This window comes from Schistocerca gregaria, chromosome 1, assembly GCF_023897955.1.
Source record: "Schistocerca gregaria isolate iqSchGreg1 chromosome 1, iqSchGreg1.2, whole genome shotgun sequence".
Lineage (NCBI taxonomy): Eukaryota > Metazoa > Arthropoda > Insecta > Orthoptera > Acrididae > Schistocerca > Schistocerca gregaria.
Window position 1 is genome coordinate 853,428,427 of NC_064920.1, and position 19,316 is coordinate 853,447,742.

Consider the following 19,316-nt stretch of genomic DNA (forward strand, 5'->3'; position numbering starts at 1 on the left):
TGTTCACGAACAGTACACTACATGAGTATGTTGCTTTGTGCTATAAATAAGTAGTGTTGTTTGGACTGGCTTTATGCTTGACTTTTTCTTAACGTTCTTCTGAATTAATCACAGCAGCAACTGATTAAAACGCGGTAATAAAACACAGTTGAGCTTCTGGGATCAGGAACAAAGATTTCTCGTCAGTCTGTTTAAACACATTCAAAAGAAAAGAATTCACAAAACGAATCGAAAGATAAAGACACATTTAATAATAAAGCACCATATTAGTTTATTTAATTTACATGTGTATATACTCATTTTTTAAATAAGGGAGCTATATTTAGCAGTTTTCATGTTAATGTCCATTAGTGAAATTATTCAACTCAGATCATTGTCGAACGTCGAAGAACTGCAACCCATCTTCCAAGGTGATACAGTTGCGATGCCGCAAACAGTGATCTGCTGGCAAACGGCACGCTGTGCCTGCTACAGTTTATCGTAGTCAAGGCTTCCGTCTCTGTATTTCTTGATGAATGCGGCGTGCGCTTCCACGCTCATGACTGAAGCTCTCACCGCTGGATCCTGCTTCATGGCCGCTCCCCACGCCATCTGCAAACCAAACCTCTTTGTTATCTCATTTACAACGGTAACATCAGAATAAACGGAAGTTTGTAATACGACAGTACTGGTTTAGGGTAACATCAGAGTAAACGGAAGTTTGTAAGACGACAGTACAGCTTTAATACGTGTCGCGGCGAGAATTTTATGTACTTACAAGCGAATTTCTCTAAATGTTCAAATTTTTGTATTTCATTTTGAGTGCTTTAAGCCGTACCATCTCACTGCTTACTTACAATCGGCTTTATTGTCGTCAAATTAGATTCCGTGTACACTCAAAGACAAGAAAAGACGGCCGAAGCTGCCCTGCTATGAAAAGAAATAGCACCCTAGACCATCGCTTCTGTTAATCGGACAGATATCCCGACTGATGACCACAGCAGTTGAGCCCCATAGTGCTCAGAGCGATTTGAACAGTTATCCCACCGGTGTGTGGGGCGCCTCCAGACACCTCTTTGCTAGTAATCAGGTCTCAGTTCGAAGCGGGGTTCATCACTGAAGACAAGCCTACTCCAATCAACGAGATTACAGGCCTAATACATGTCTGGAGACTCCCCAGAGAGTGGTGGGATACCAGCCGACCGTCACCCAACATATGGCCCGGTAGCCAGGAGTGACGGCCTGAGGTATTGTGTCATTTCGTAGCGGGACCACTTTGGTAGTCTTTCGAGGCACTGGGACTGATGACCTCAGATGTTAAGTCCCATGGTGCTCAGAGCCATTCAGTTTCGTTGCCCTTCACCGCAAGCCACCTTGGGCTTACATTTCAGCAAGATAATGCTCGCCCGCACCCGGCAGAGTTTCTACTGCTTTTCTTCGTGCTTGCCAAACACTACCTTGGCCAGCCGGGACGCCGGATCTTTCCGCAACTGACAGCACTGGAGCATTACGGGCACGGCCCTCCAAGCAGCAGAAGATTTTGATGATCTAACATGCCAGTTGGACAGAATATGGCATGATATTCTTCATGAGAACATCCAACAAATCTATCAATCAATACCTAGCCGACTAAGTGCTTGCATAAGGGCCAGAGATCGACCATCGCGGAGTTGACCTGCTCAATTTGTGAAGCTCTTTCTCTTGAACAAATCACCCTATCTTTCTGAAAATGCAATAATTTGTTTGTCCGTACATATACATCACATCTGCCGATTTCCGTCCCATTCGGTTTACTCGTTCGTGGTGCGTGGCTTTTCTCTTTTTTGTTTTGCTCTTTCTGTGTTTTGGAGTGTAGGTATTCGATATTACGGTAGGACAGTAGCTATTTTAAATTGTGTCTTTATTGCTGATTCATTTGAAGAACTTACTTAAGACACGAACGTGGGTATTAATTCCTTAAAGTGTCATTCTTCGGAGTAATTTCGAAGCTTAGTACATTAAGCCGCTACAGAAACGCCCATAAAGCAACGTTCATAAATACATGAGTGTTTGACTCCTGTCGGGAATCAATGAAAGGAAAACAAATGTGACCATATAAAATTTTAATAACGTAACAATCGACGCGCGTGCGTCATTCGTTTGATTCACGATGTGGAAGCGTGCAGAGACGAGTGCGAACGCGGAGTTGGCCAGTCGCCGGTCGTCCGGTTGGCCGCTCCGGCTACGATGAACCAGACTCTGACGAAGCTCACTGCAGTGGATTACCTCCTGGACCAGACCGCCTTGCCAGTATCGCACCCTGATTCAGCAGAACCAGTCCTCCACAAACTAGACGTGCCGTGAGAAGCTAAAAAAATTCTCCAACTATCACTGCCGATACACTAATCTAGCCGAATCGTAAAAAGCGAAGAAAACACCAGAACCCAGTATGCCAGAGGAACCACTCCACAAGAACAGAAACTACTAGTGTATCTGCACTGCTCTCAAATCACCAAGTAGGCTCTGAACGAGCTTCTCTAGCGCCAAATTCTGATCCACCCCTCCAATGATACTAGCCTACTTGAATTTCAAGAGAAGTGCTGCGCTAGTATTAGTCCTAGTCGAAGGATAGGAAAATTTTGTCAAAATTCAATAAAGGCACGGTTGTGCCATGAAATCTGGGTCGGTGATGGAGTGTGGTAACAGTCAACAGCCAGCAGGCCAGGGAAGGTATATAGCACTCGCGGGCGCGGAGCTGCGACGGCAGTATTGCACGCACAATTTGTTTTGAGTGGAGCAACAAGGAGGCAGAAAACTGCAGAGTCGCTCTAAGTGATTGCGATGTATGAGGTGGGGCACTAAGCCAGAGACAAGAATGGCGATTTGTAAGTAGTTGACGTGTGGGAATTTATCTCTGCCATAATTTCTGTCTCTGACACTACGTCAGAAGCGAGGGAAAAACTGATATTAATAGACGAACAATTTCAGCTTGGGACACAGTGTGCCAGGCCAGTCGAGCATCGGGACAGACCTGTGATGGTATTCGCTTATAGGGGCCATGTTATAAGTATTCTGCATAAAAACAAAATTTTATACATGGCTGCACGTTCAGAGACCGTGAATAGTTACAATTGAAAGAATACAGCCCTCGGTCACTATTTTTAACGACGTAACCGGGTTTCAACGCTGTTAGGAGTGTCTTCCTGAGAATTTAAATCAAAGAATTGTCTATAACATGGTCTCGTGGTCTTTACGGCAATGAGTGATGAACGAGACGATCAGAGTAGACTCACGAGTCTGGGGAAGTCCTGCAGCGGCAGCTTGACGTCGGGGTGCATCGCGCGCAGCGCCTCCATGCGCTCCGCCCACGGCCAGATCATGTAGTCCAGCATGCCGGGCCTCGCACCTGCAACACACACATCCAGCAGCGTGAGGACACGCCACGTCTCAGGCAAAGGGTACGTAAGTCACCGTGACCAGGACCATTTTATTTCTCAGTGATATCTCAGACGATTAAAGTGAGCGTAAATTAAACATAATTTGTGAAATGCTGAATCTAAATTAAACCCCAGAATAAACTGCTGCACCTCTTACAACCTGAAACAATGTCTATTCTTTAAGTACACTTCATTTTACTGTGAACAACAAAGGCAGCGGCGATTTATCTTCGACCAAAGCGATGTGTACCATCAAGATGACATTTCCTTATTCAAAATACTTGTTGTTGTAGCCTGTCACTATAGCATATACGTGATGCAGGGCACTGACCAGTCATTCATTTAATAAGTTTTTTTTTCGAAGCATACACTGATGACGACATACAGTGATCAGCCAGAACATTATGACAGCCGACTTAGTATCGACATAAACCGGTCCAGGCGATAGCAGCGCCACCTGGTCTGAAATGACCGCTAGACAGACATATGCACGGTGCATATGTTACCAGGGAGCGTGCTGTCCTTGTGTAGAATGGGGAAGGCGCGTCATTTGTCTGAGCTTGACCGAGAGCAGATTGTGATGTACCCGAGACCCGCCACGAGCATTTTGGAAACTCCACGACTTGTTGGGTGTTCGAGGGGCGCTGTGGTGAGTGACTTCAGGACGTGGATTCTCCAGATGCCGTGGAGTTGGGCGGACACCCCTCATTGTAGGTGCCACACGTCGTATGCTGGGAGACTGGTAAAACACGACAGGCAGCGAACTGTTACGGAACTAACATCAGAGTACAAGTATGTCTGAAAACACAGTGCTCCTAACACTCCTGATAATGGGCCTCCGCAGACCACGACGCATGCCTGTGCTGGTGTCAACACAAGGAAATCGGTAACTATGGGGACGCGACCGTCGGCACTAGGCGCTGGCACAGTAACAGAGCGTTTCATGGTATGATAGAATCCTGACACTTTCTTCCTATACCGATGGGAGGGCGCGAATCCGTCGTCTACTACGGGAACAGCTTCTTTACACTTCTACTGCGGGATAGCGACAATCTTGCAACGGCTCCATTATGCTCTGGGGAGGATTCACGTGGCCATCCATGGGTCCAGTGGAGCTCGTGCAAGTCCATGAACATACACTGGTTGCAGACCATGTACTACACTCCTTCATGACGATCATGTTTCCCAAAGGCAGTGGCATTTTTCAACAACATATTGCGCCACCTCACAAGACCAGGAGCGTGATTGGGTGGTTCGAGAGATGCAGTGGCGAGTCGCCAAATCTGAACACGATCGAAGACGTCTGGAATGCGGTTGAACGAAACGTCAGAGCTCATCGTCCCTCTCGCCGGAATTTACGGAAATTACCTGCCAGCTCCCTCCGGCGACCTACCAAGGCCACGATGTATCGCCGCTGTTATTCGTGCCGAAGGACATGCTGACTATTATTTAGCTGGTCATAATGTTCTGTTTGATCAGTGTACATTTTATGTCAAAGGGAAAAGTCTGATTTTTGGTGCAAACTTCATTCTGTTCATCGTTCCAGAATGAGATTTTCACTCTGCAGCGGAGTGTGCGCTGATATGAAACTTCCTGGCAGATTAAAACTGTGTGCCCGACCGAGACTCGAACTCGGGACCTTTGCCTTTCGCGGGCAAGTGCTAGTTCTGCATGTTTCGCAGAAGAGCTTCTGTAAAGTTTGGAAGGTAGGAGACGGATACTGGCAGAAGTAAAGCTGTGAGTACCGGGCGTGAGTCGTGCTTCGGTAGCTCAGTTGGTAGAGCCGGGCACACAGTTTTAATCTGCCAGGAAGTTTCATATCAGCGCACACTCCGCTGCAGAGTGAAAATCTCATTCTGGAAACATCCCCCAGGCTGTGGCTAAGCCATGCCTCCACAGTATCCTTTCTTTCAGGAGTGCTAGTTCTGCATGTTTCGCAGAAGAGCTTCTGTAAAGTTTGGAAGGTAGGAGACGGATACTGGCAGAAGTAAAGCTGTGAGTACCAGGCGTGAGTCGTGTTTCGGTAGCTCAGTTGGTAGAGCACTTGCCCGCGAAAAGCAAAGGTCCCGAGTTCGAGTCTCGGTCGGGCACACAGTTTTAATCTGCCAGGAAGTTTCTGTTCATGGTTGTTCATCAACATATTGAAGCCAGAGTACACTGTATTGGTAGTTGAGAAACTTCATGTAAACGATTCTGTGAGAATAAGAGCTTTTACTTTTTGTCAAGAGATATTTGAATAACAACATTAAACCATCAGCCATTTAATCGGGTCTATATGAATATTAGTAACTGCTTGTGAAGGTCAATGGAAACCCTGCTGCCCTCATTGTTATTGGAATTAATTACATGAATAGGATATCGGAATCTGAATAGGTATTTTGGCGTCCGTATCCAGTCAAATACTCAGTTGCAACCAATGAAAACATCATGGCATACTAATATCAAAGTGTGCGTGTGTTAATGACAACACCCACGCCGCTGTGAGTTCTCAATAACCATCTACCTCTACCCCTCTCCATTTCATAAACCAGTGTGTTTACACTTGCTAGGGCTCCAGCTCTCGCTAGGTTCTAGTAATCCATAGAGGCAAACGCCTCGCTGGCCCGTTTTGTGTTTAGCCGGCCGCGGTGGTCTAGTGGTTCTAAGCGCGCAGTCCGGAACCGCGAGACTGCTGCGATCGCAGGTTCGAATCCTGCCTCGGCCATGGATGTGTGTGATGTCCTTAGGTTAGTTAGGTTTAAGTAGTTCTAAGTTCTATGGGACTGATGACCACAGATGTTAAGTCCCATAGTGCTCAGAGCCATTTTTGAACCGTTTTGTGTTTCACAGTCATGTACCACCCTTATTTATGTCCAAACATGGCCTTCCAGTATCTGATACTGGCAGATTCTATATGGCATCGTAATCTTACACAACGCATTGAGATTACTATGCACCTGTCAGACAATGATACGGATTGGTTAAGTGTGATCGCAGGTGATACTTACTGTCAGGTAAGCATCAGCACACCAACCATGACTAGCACTTGTACATTCGCCTCATTGTCTATCAGCTTGATTGTGAAAAGCTGGGACGCCATGCATCTGCGAGCAGTCGGTGCCTTGGACCAGATACATTGCCTGCACTGTGTACTAACACAAGAGAATCAAAATCAGTTTTTGCTACATTTTTAATAATGCCATGTTTACGTGAATGGTATACTGAGAGGTGAGGAAGCGGATGAAAGAAGTACTGCTGTTCTTATCTGTAACAAAACAAGAAATTCTTAACATGGAACATCCCGTCATGCTGAATTCTGTGATTCTTATGCGATATGTATGTTACAGGAAACAATCGCGTCAGTTCTCAACAGTGTTCTTCTCTCCTTGTATCGCACGTGCTTGTTACATTTAAAACGTTACACCTGGTTATTTAATCTACATGACTTCGTCAAACAATAAAATTACTAGCACGGTTCGGATTGTTTTTCCACGCTTAACTGAACAGAAGTTGTAATTTTGTTGCATGGGTTCATAGGCATTAACCACCTTTCAAGGCAATTCAGTGTGCGTTCACCAACTGCACGTAAACTTTTCGAGGTAACATTAACTCCAGCTAGTTGATATGTATATGGTATAAGTACTATTCATCTGTTACTATTATACTTATAGCTTTGTTTTACGTTATCTATATGTGTGTTTACAAGGATAATCGTTGTGTTGATGACACTAAAACGTGAGAATTTATTATGTAACTACCTTAGTGCTCTCTACTGCGCTTGCGTAAACTGTATTGCCTGCACAGGTATTTTTTTCTTTTGTTTTTCGTCAATCTAATTTGTATGCTGTCACCCCCATTGCTCTTATGTAATTGCACAAACAGCGTGTCTAATCTAGGCAAGCTGCAGGCAGGTATTAAATTTTATTAAATCTTCATAAGAGACTTGCAACTTCTTAAAAATATTATTGGATTTATATATTCTTAAGCACAACGATTCCTACAAATCAACACTCTAGAAACATTGTACTTGGCTTACACAAACAAAGCCACGTGTTAAACAAACAGCCAGAACCATACTCTTCAGCTGACAGATGTAAAACCCACTGACAGATATCAGACTAAAAAGTTGTATTGAGCATTACATCGCCTTATAGCAACTGAGAGGTAACTCTCATCCAGTGGCATGTGCGAGTTGCATTATTGTGTGCCTTTGATAAGACAAGTAAATTAAAAATTAATTTCCCATATTTCATCATCTTACTAGCTGAATTTCTAAAAACGCTGAAACAAGTATTTTGTTTCTAGCTGGGAAGCAACATACAAATTTCCATGTATTTAGTTTCAGAAATGCTTTTATAATGAAATGTTCCTGTAAAAACTTTCATTCCTTTCTTCACTCCATTAGGGTTGAATTTCCAAAAACATTGATACAAAATTTTTTTGTTTCCATCAGAGAAGCCAAATACAAATACAGCTTTAAAAATGCTGTCATAATAAACTATATTTATAAAACTATTTCACTCCCTTTGCTGTTGAATTTTCAAAACCACTGAGACTCATAATTTTTTCAATGTTTGTAACCGCAAAGTCATAGAGGTAGCCATTAAAAAGTCTTACTCTTAATAATGATTCATTAAAAAATTCACCCACTGTTTCATCCTCTCCAGAGGTTTAATTTCCACAACTGCTGAAACGCATACTTTTTTTAAAAAATTCTGACCAAGAAACCAAATACCGGTTTTCGTAGTTCTAGATTCAACATTCGCTTGATAGCGACTTTTCAAAAAAATCTTTCATCCACAATTTCAACCCCTTAGGGACGGAATTTCGAAAAACCTCTTCTTAAGCAATGCCTGCAGTGTAGATCGACAACCTCTCCAAATTTCAAGTTTCTGTCCTTAGTGGTTGGGTGATGGTGAGTCAGTGGATCACTCAGAACATTTCCTTTTGTGTAGAGAGACGAGAGTTATCTATACACTGTCTCTGTTTTAATATGAGGAATGTTGCCAAGCCGTTATCATAGTGTAGATTATCCAATTAATTAAATTATTCCCTTGCTTATACTTTAAAATACGACAGAAAAAGGTTACTGTCGTGGAAACGATTGCAACTTAAAATTTCTTTTTTCTCACAAAACATTAAAATACAAAACAAAGCTACGTTTTGTGTGCGATACCTGCAAGGTTAACACATTCTCTCAACAGCTGTATTGGAAACATAAAATCTACCAAGAGAGAGGCTCTAGGTCGCTACATATGCTTTACCCTGGCCATCAGACTGTGGTAGGCTTTAACTGAAGATGAATTAAAATAGAACTTGCAAAACCATTGTCACATTTAACACTTACAGTTAGACTAGGTGTTAATGATGTTGATAAATAGATATATAATTCAATTCAAACTACATACAGTTTCCATTATAAAGTGCTACATTTATGTAAATGTGGTCGTCTCTTTATTGAGCATCTAAGCCAATTGTAGACATGAAAACTAGTATATTTAATAGTCATTCATTTGCAAAGGTAGTAAATACAAAGTTCTGTATACAATTTCCGATTGAGTATGGGCAGCGTTTATGAGTTCACACAATGAAACAGCGATCTTTTGTGATGAGAAGCCATTTTCGAGAAGTAGCTGTATGCGGAACAGTTATATTATAGAAAAAATGATTTGAAGACAAAGTGGGTAATATTTTACAGGGAGATTCAGTATCTTACGTCCACTATCAAGTTAAGGCTCATTCATCGTGACTTTGATATCCGAATAGTTTTTGAGATCTGAAAGCCTATTTCTTGTGTCAACTATCATTGTCGGGCCTGCGTTCATATTTTACAGTTTTCTAAGGTAAACTGACATGGGGGAAAAAAGAACTGTGTGAATAAACACAGTGCAACTAAATTCCGATTCTTTCTCAAATGGTTTACAGCAGCCTTATAACATTTTTATACTATTTCATCAAGCATTCTAATTTGCATTCATAACATTAACCCTCATCCACAAAGCAAGTAGCATGATTTTGCACAATCGTTGATTATGATAGATCATGTGGCATTATTAAAACATTCGAAATGAGACACTTAAAGTAGTAAAGGAGTTTTGCTATTTAGGAAGTAAAATAACTGATGATGGTCGAAGTAGAGAGGATATAAAATGTAGACTGGCAATGGCAAGGAAAGCGTTTCTGAAGAAGAGAAATTTGTTAACATCGAATATAGATTTATGTATCAGGAAGTCGTTTCTGAAAGTATTTGTTTGGAGTGTAGCCATGTATGGAAGTGAAACATGGACGATTACTAGTTTGGACAAGAAGAGAATAGAAGCTTTCGAAATGTGGTGCTACAGAAGAATACTGAAGATAAGGTGGATAGATCACGTAACTAATGAGGAGGTATTGAATAGGATTGGGGAGAAGAGAAGTTTGTGGCACAACTTGACTAGAAGAAGGGATCGGTTGGTAGGACATGTTTTGAGGCATCAAGGGATCACAAATTTAGCATTGGAGGGCAGCGTGGAGGGTAAAAATCGTAGAGGGAGACCGAGAGATGAGTACACTAAGCAGATTCAGAAGGATGTAGGTTGCAGTAGGTACTGGGAGATGAAGCAGCTTGCACAGGATAGAGTAGCATGGAGAGCTGCATCAAACCAGTCTCAGGACTGAAGACAACAACAACAACAACCAATTATCATAACTGTCTGAAATACTACATGGTTTTTATAGCATGGAATACATATGAAAATATTCTGAATGCCACAGTTGCAAAATTCTTTAAGTGTCAACTCGATGTAATTTGAAGTGAATGTTCATTTGCATCGAATTAAAAGAAAAGTTGTGATCAGAAAATGGAGCGAAGTTGATTCGTTACTGTCGCTCAAAAACTATACAATATGACAGTAAACTCAAAAATATGATGTATCATTTAACCCTCGTACCAAGTTTGGTCTTCACAGCTTAAGTCATTACTTGCGAGAATATGACACTTCAGACTCTGAGCACTATGGGACTTAACTGCTGTGGTCATCAGTCCCCTAGAACTTAGAACTACTTAAACCTCACTAACCTAAGGACATCACACACATCCATCTTCGAGGCAGGATTCGAACCTGCGACCATAGTGGTCGCGTGGTTCCAGACTGTAGCGTCTAGAACCGCTCGGCCACTCCGGCCGGCTATGACGCTTCAGCTCTTGGGGTTTTCATACACACCCTAAACACAAATCCGAAATCAAAACTATGCTGCTGAACTGTCTGCAGGCAGTCATCTCCTGTGTGCCTTTTCTTGCCTCCATCATGTCACCAGAGCTGTGCCACGTGGAAAGTTTTCGGAGATGCATTCATTGTGAAATTAACAGCAGGCGTGAAACACTCCAGCTGGTAATGAGTTAACATGGCCTTTACAGATACATATGCCATCTAACACTGAGCTAGAAATGTCGTTATAGATATCTCACATTAGAGATTATTCATTCAGTCTCTTACAACGCACAATACTGGAGATGTGTACATAACATGATTCTCAGAAGAGAGAGAGAGAGAGAGAGAGAGAGAGAGAGAGAGAGAGAGTATGTCTTGCTGATGAAACTGAGATAATTTTGACAGATATTTTAGATATGAAAATGACATTGTGTCAGTTTACATAAACATTGTTTTCTACTGAGAAAGCTTGTGTATTTTCCATAAATAATAAGACATTGTAGGTGTGGAAAAATTGTAAGTTACACCTTTTATGTGCTTCTGACAAATAATTCAAGTCTTTCAGAAACCTTTCAACATGGACCCAAGTTACGCAAAATTCAGACTATTTAGATACTTATGAAAATGGCCAAGACGGCAGTTCTTGGAATACACACAGACTGACTATTCCGTTCTATTGCTGGTAAAATACTGAACCGTAACTGACTTAATTTAATGGTCATTAAGATACTGAGACGTGATTGGAGGTGAAGAAAGGGGAGGTGAGGGCAGCGGTGAGTGAGTGGAGGGAGTGGCCAAGGAAGCGTTAGTGTGTCTTGGGAAGGGGTGTGTGACTTAAGAAGGATGCATGGCTAAAGATGAGGGTCAGTCTTAGGAAGATGATGTGGCTTAGGAAGGGGGGCATGGCTTTGGACAAGGGTGTGACTTTACACTTACACTCATTACTGAACCATTGACTGCACAATCCAAGATTCCACCCACTTGATCTTGAGAAGAGCAAGAGCTAGTGCAGGGTGATTACATGCAATTTATGTATATATAATAAGCCGTGCTCTTCATTAATGACCTAATTATTGTGACATCATAAGCCATGAACCTTTCTATTGATGAGCTCATAAAAAACTGAGGCAGGAAAATTGAAAATTGGCAGCACATTAAAAGAAGTTAGAGCTGATGCTGGGCAGTAAATTCGATGTCTCTCTCTCTCCCTGTCCATCCCTCCCCCCCCCCCCCCCCCGTCTCTCTCTCTCTCTCTCTCTCTCTCTCTCTCTCTCTCTCCTCTCTCTCTCTCTCTCACACACACACACACACACACACACACACACACACACACACACACACACACACACACACACACACACACGAAATGGTCAAAAGAATTCGACTGTTCGTTTTGTGTCATATTCAAAAATATTTATCCAAAAAAAAATTACCAAACACACACACACACACACACACACACACACACACACACACACGTAATCACAGGCTAATATATTTTAGCCAACACTAAAATGAGAGAGAGAGAGAGTGAGCTACAATGTAGTGTCGTCTTGTCCGTGTGCAAAAGTATTCAAACTACCTGAATTATTTATCAAAAAACTACATCACACACTTGTAAAAGATCTAATTTGCATCAAACTAGTGTCCCAAACGTATCTGTCGACTCTTAAGTGAGTACTACATTCCAGGATACTGACAAATAACATAACCTAACAGTGTATATAAAGTTAAACATAAGAGACTGATGTAAAACTAACCTCACAAGACTTTTAACTGCAGAAAATTATACACTATTGGCCATTAAAATTGCTACACCACTAGGATGACGTGCTACAGACGCGAAATTTAATCAACAGGAAGAAGATGCTGTGATATGCAAATGATTAGCTTTTCAGAGCATTCACACAAGGTTGGAGCCGGTGGTGAAACCTACAACGAGCTGACAGTAGGAAAGTTGCCAACCGATTTCTCATACACAAACAGCAGTTGACTGGCGTTGCCTGGTGGAACGTTGTTGTAATGGCTCGTGTAAGGAGGAGAAATGCGTACCATCACGTTTCCGACTTTGATAAAGGTCGGATTGTATCCTATCGCGATTGCGGTTTATCGTATCGCGACATTGCTGCTCGCGTTGGTCGAGATCCAATGACTGTTGGCAGAATACGCAAACGGTGGGTTCAGGAGGGTAATACGGAACGCTGTGCAGGATCCCAACGGCTTCATATCACTAGTAGTCGAGATGACAGGCATATTATCCGCATGACTGTAACGGATCGTGCTGCCATGTCTCGATCTCTGAGTCAACATGAAAATAGCATTGGAGTACTCACTTTGGAGTTGACAGTCGTATCTTAGGCACTGAGTTGATGAATATTTATGTGGAAAATAACATGGGATACTTAATTATTCAACTGCTTTGCGTTTCTGACCTATTTTTTAGACATTTTAGAGTTGGAAAGAACATTGAGACACATGACAAGCATCATAGAAGTGAAAAATAATTAATCTGAGGCCCTGTTGTTTCTTAAACCAAATGTGGTACTCTGACCGAACTAGTGTCCCAAACGTATCTGTCGACTCTTAAGTGAGTACTACATTCCAGGATACTGACAAATAACATAACCTAACAGTGTATATAAAGTTAAACATAAGAGACTGATGTAAAACTAACCTCACAAGACTTTTAACTGCAGAAAATTATACACTATTGGCCATTAAAATTGCTACACCACTAGGATGACGTGCTACAGACGCGAAATTTAATCAACAGGAAGAAGATGCTGTGATATGCAAATGATTAGCTTTTCAGAGCATTCACACAAGGTTGGAGCCGGTGGTGAAACCTACAACGAGCTGACAGTAGGAAAGTTGCCAACCGATTTCTCATACACAAACAGCAGTTGACTGGCGTTGCCTGGTGGAACGTTGTTGTAATGGCTCGTGTAAGGAGGAGAAATGCGTACCATCACGTTTCCGACTTTGATAAAGGTCGGATTGTATCCTATCGCGATTGCGGTTTATCGTATCGCGACATTGCTGCTCGCGTTGGTCGAGATCCAATGACTGTTGGCAGAATACGCAAACGGTGGGTTCAGGAGGGTAATACGGAACGCTGTGCAGGATCCCAACGGCTTCATATCACTAGTAGTCGAGATGACAGGCATATTATCCGCATGACTGTAACGGATCGTGCTGCCATGTCTCGATCTCTGAGTCAACATGAAAATAGCATTGGAGTACTCACTTTGGAGTTGACAGTCGTATCTTAGGCACTGAGTTGATGAATATTTATGTGGAAAATAACATGGGATACTTAATTATTCAACTGCTTTGCGTTTCTGACCTATTTTTTATACATTTTAGAGTTGGAAAGAACATTGAGACACATGACAAGCATCATAGAAGTGAAAAATAATTAATCTGAGGCCCTGTTGTTTCTTAAACTAAATGTGGTACTCTGACCGAACTAGTGTCCCAAACGTATCTGTCGACTCTTAAGTGAGTACTACACTCCAGGATACTGACAAATAACATAACCTAACAGTGTATGTAAAGTTAAACATAAGAGACTGATGTAAAACTAACCTCACAAGACTTTTAACTGCAGAAAATAATACACTATTGGCCATTAAAATTGCTACACCACTAGGATGACGTACTACAGACGCAAAATTTAATCAACAGGAAGAAGATGCGGTGATATGCAAATGATTAGCTTTTCAGAGCATTCACACAAGGTTGGAGCTGTTAGCGATGACACGCAACAGGAGGTTAGACCTGTAGCTGATTTTATTTCGCTTTTTTGAAGTTTTTCATAATATTATTTAAAGTATAGCTCATCTTCAACACCTGATATTAGTGGTTCATTAATTACAGTGCTTAGGCATGCTTTGATTTTTAACTGTTTATGTTTTATACTCGAACTCACATTCCATAACAAATCTATCTGTCTTCTTAGGCATGCATGAAAATGGTATTGGGGTACTTAGTTTAGATGTCTGAATCATGTTTTCGACACCAGTTTGAAGTAAACATTGCAAATTTTTTGCATTTCGGTGCATTTTTGCAGACTTGGAAGGAAAAATGTGACTTTTGACAAGCATCACAAACGTGGTGAATAATTGGAGGTTCTGTTGTGTCTTAAGCCAAGCTTGGTACGTAGATGAACTTCGAAAGCTTTACCAGTGTAACTGTCTGTTGAGAAGGACAAGCAACAGGAGCATAAGATCAACAGTTGATCTGCTTTCGAAGTTTCATGGACTAGTATTTAAGGTGAGACTTATGTTTGACAACTACTCATTACTAATTCATTAGCTACACTGGATAGGCAAATGTTGGGTTTATACTATTTATGGAGAATATTTTATGTACCTGTTATGATATTTTATAGTGAAGAAGACATAGCTTCCAACGAAGTTAACCAATGTGTCTGGTGAGCCAGTTTATAAAAGATTTTTTGAATACAGTAAAGAACACATTTTCATGTAGGATACTTTTTCAAGTGCGTGACGTATTTTTTGATAAATAATTCAGGTCTTATGGATGCTTTTGAGCACAGTTCAGAGGGGGCAACTTTGTAATTGGAAGTTTCACCTTAATGGTGGCTGAAACACTAGGCTCTGATTGGAGAAGAGGAGAGAGGAACAGTGCATTATGCAATGTGTGTGTGTGTGTGTGTGTGTGTGTGTGTGTGTGTGTGTGTGTGTGTGTGTGTGAGAGAGAGAGAGAGAGAGAGAGAGAGAGAGAGAGAGAGAGAGAGAGAGAGAGAGAGTATCTCTTGATGAAATCATCGAAAAAACCAGTGTGGCTTCTGACGTCACAATAATAAGATAATTAATAAAAGGGTATGGCTTATTACATCATTGCCTCTGGACGTAGGCAATTTGCACAATCACCCGCAAATTTCAAGGTCAAATGGGTGATGTCTTTCATTTTGATGCCAATGGTAATGTGTACCTCAGTACTGTGATTAAGTACAAAGTGCACCAGGTAGTAAGTACCCATTCTACTGGTGGTATAAATTTGCCAAGTTCTGTTGTACTATTTTTCTTCGAGTGCTCATTACTACCTACCTATACCATGCAATCACAGTAACTACGGTCAACAACTACTGCCATATTTACTACATCGAGTCGAGGAAGAGCTGAGATGGCTTACCTCCAAAGTACTTGGATCCTGTCTTTGCAAGTTCATTCTCAAAGGGCTGAATGCCAGCCGCAATAGAGTACACTACATCTTCCACTGCCTGTGAAGCGTTGGGCCCTAGGAGCTTCATGTAAACTGGGATCATCTGCCAAAAAGAAGCTTATGTCAGAGCATAGCAAGCGGTGTTTTTAGTTGAAAATGACGGCAGGCGAGACTGGTGTTACAACACATAATAAACGCCTGAAACAACAACAAGTGAAATTCTATGTCAAGCACTTATCATCCTAGTGCTCGGTTTTGACACTAGAGAATTATTCTGAAGAGATTGCATAATGCGTATTTACAGATACAAAAGCTCAAGGTGTCACAATTTTTTCCACAGTAAATTGTTAACAAATAGCATTAGAAGCAATTTTTATGATGTCAGTTCATACTTTATTAAAAATTTAATCATGAATAATACATACAAATGAAAATATGAATCCTATTAAGAATTATAAATTGTTCTCTAATCTCTTCCGGAAATTAACCATCTCTTTCTAAGGCGAATATCTTCGGTAAATAAATGAGAAGAAGGTGACTGAAGGAGGTGGTATTCCATAATCATTAATGTATTCGAAAATTTTGATCTTTCACAGTTAACTCTGGAACACGAAACAAAAAGAGCAAGCTGAGTTTCACATGAGTAATGCTTTGTAAAACCATGCTGATTCGTGCACATAAGCTTTTCACTCTTAAGAAAGTTTATTTCACAGCATTATTGTTCCCGTTCATAAACCAACTCTTGGAATTACTTTGGACCTCTATCGCACTATAACTTTATTAAATAATGATCACAAGATTTTTGCGCAGTTACTGGCGGCGCTCTGCAGATCTCTCTTACCACGTGTCCTCTCCATCCCACAAACTACGCCAGGTGGCGCAGTTAACGTCTTGACGGCAACTGGAGACTCGTGATTTGAATGCGATGGCAGAGGCATGCAGACTTCCTGCGGCGATTGTTGCCGTAGGTTTTGGGAGCGCGTTCGTTGGTCCAGCTGAACGGACGTGTGGCGGGTCGGATACCGATTCAACGGTCGGTTCGACAAGGCTGCCCTCTGTCTATGCCCCTTGATGCAGTCACTCATAAGTCTACTGACGACGTAGTTGTCTGGATTCTCACTTTACCTGTTTACATCTTCCCGTATCGTGCATACACAGATGATCTGCTGCTGGTTCGTTCTCGAGAGGAGTTAGCATGGATCCTCGACACCATCACGGTTCATGGACGAACGGCTGGAAGTGTGGCGAGTGTGCGAAGATCCAAGGCGCTGTTTATTGTTCGCGGGCTACCCCCAGGAGGTCTGGCGCCGCTGCTCTGTGCCTAACATCTCCGCTTTCTTAGAATCATCACTAGATCATCAACGCGCCGAACAGCGGCGGCAGCCCTCGTCAAGTTTAGAGAATTACCAGCATGATGATCAGTCACAGTTTCCTACGCCACTTTGCAGTGTGATGACAACCTGAATGACGGTTCATACTGCACAGATTCTACCGCTGCTGATTACGATAGGTCGTTGTATTCAATGGGGATGAAGGCATTTTCTGACAGCTGGGTCCATCTTCAAAGTACGCCGTAACACACACATTCACCGCCCCGCTTTTAGGAGGACTTGGTCTTACGAACGTCAGCTGTCGTCGTAGGTACAGAGAGCTGGCTAAAGCTGGAAATAAGTTCAGCCGAAATTTTTTCAAACGGTCTAACAGTGTTCAGAAAGGATAGATTACATACAATTGGTGGTGGAGTATTTATTGCTGTCAGAGGTAGTTTGCCGTGTAGCGAAATTGAAGTAGATAGTTCATGTGAAATAGTATGGGTAGAGGTTATACCTGACAATCAGACTAAACTATTAAGTGGATCGTTTTACCGACCCTCCTACTCAGAAGATATAGTTGCTGAACAGTTCAAAGAAAACTTGCGTCTCATTTCTAATAAGTACCCCGCTCATACAATTATATCCGGTGGTGACTTCAATCTACCCTCGATATGCTGGAAAAATTATACGTTTAAAGCCGGCGGCAGGCATAAAACATCATCCGAAATTTTACTGAATGCTTTCTCAGAAAATTATTTTGAACAATTAGTTCTTGAGCCCACTCGAAGCGTAAATGGTTGCGAAAGCATACTTGACCTTTTAGCAACAAATCATCTTGGACCAATAGTGCGTGTTGTGACGAATACAGGGATTAGCGACCACAAGGCAGTTGCTGCTAGGCTGAATACCGTAACATCTACAACCATAAAAAACAAACCCAAAGTATATCTATTTAAAAAAAACTGATAAAAATGCTCTTAACGCCTTTTTAAGGGACACTCTGCACTCCTTCCAATCTGATCATGTAAGCGTAGAAAAGTTGTGGAATGATTTCAAAGAGATAGCATCGACAACAATTGAGAGAGATATACCAAATAAATTAATATGTGATGTTACTGGTCCCTCATGGTACACGAAACGTGTCAGATCGCTGTTGCAGAAGCAGCGAAAAAAGCATTCCAAATTTAAAAGAACGCAAAATCCCGAAGACTGCCAAAGTTTTGCCGAAGTTCGAAATGTAGCACGTACTTCAATGCGAGATGCTTTCGATAATTTCCACAACGAAACTCTGTCTCAGAATCTGGCAGAAACCCAAAGAGATTCTGGTCATACATAAAGCACACCAGTGGCAAGACGCAATCAATACCTTCACTGCACGATAACAACGGTGAAGTCATTGATGATAGTGCCACTAAAGCAGAGTTATTAAACACGATTTTCCGAAACTCCTTCACCAAAGAAGACGAAGTAAACATTCCTGAATTCCAATAAAGCACAACTGCCAAGATGAGAGACATAGAAGTAGATATCCTAGGTGTAACAAAGGAGCTTAAATCACTTAATAAATGCAAGGCTTCCGGTCCAGATTGTATACCAGTCAGGTTCCTCTCAGAATAGGCTGATAAAATAGATCCATATTTAGCAATTATATACAACCACTCGCTTACAGAAAGATACGTACATAAAAACTGGAAAATTGCTCAAGTCACACCAATACCCAAAAAGGGAAGTAGGAGTAATCCGCTGAATTACAGGCCTATATCACGTTTTAGAACATATGCTTTATTCGAAAATTATGAAGCACCTTGGAGAAAACGATTTATTGACATGTAGCCAGCACGGATTCAGAAAATACCGTTTTTGTGAAACACAACTAGCTGTTTATACTCATGAAGTAATAAGTGCTATCCACAGGGGATGTCAAATTTATTCCATATTTTTAGATTTCCAGAAGGCTTTCGACACCGTTCCTCACAAGCGTCTTCTAATCAAACTGCGTGCCTACGGAGTATCGCCTCAGTTGTGCGACTGGATTCGTGATTTCCTGTCAGAAAGGTAACAGTTCGTAGTAATAGACGGATAGTCATCGAGTAAAACAGAAGTAATATCCGCCGTTCCCCAAGGAAGTGTTACAGGCCCTCTATTGTTTCTGATCTATATTAACGACATAGGAGACAATCTGAGTAGCCGTGTTAGATTGTTTGCAGATGATACTGTCATTTACCGTCTTGTAATGTCATCAGATGATC

At 41.7% G+C, this 19,316-nt stretch overlaps 1 protein-coding gene across 1 annotated transcript in view; it reads right to left on the bottom strand.

The window, feature by feature from the left end:
- Nucleotides 1–246: 246 nt before the first annotated feature.
- LOC126272716 (pyrimidodiazepine synthase-like) overlaps nucleotides 247–19,316 on the bottom strand; it is a 33,922-nt gene continuing 14,852 nt past the window's right edge. Inside the window, exons 3-5 of the mRNA XM_049975755.1 lie at nucleotides 15,725–15,857; nucleotides 3,252–3,364; nucleotides 247–591 (exon numbers count right to left, since the gene is read on the bottom strand). Of these exons, the coding sequence (XP_049831712.1) occupies nucleotides 469–591; nucleotides 3,252–3,364; nucleotides 15,725–15,857 (369 nt within the window). The 3' untranslated portion in view covers nucleotides 247–468. The remainder of the gene's footprint in view (nucleotides 592–3,251; nucleotides 3,365–15,724; nucleotides 15,858–19,316) is intronic.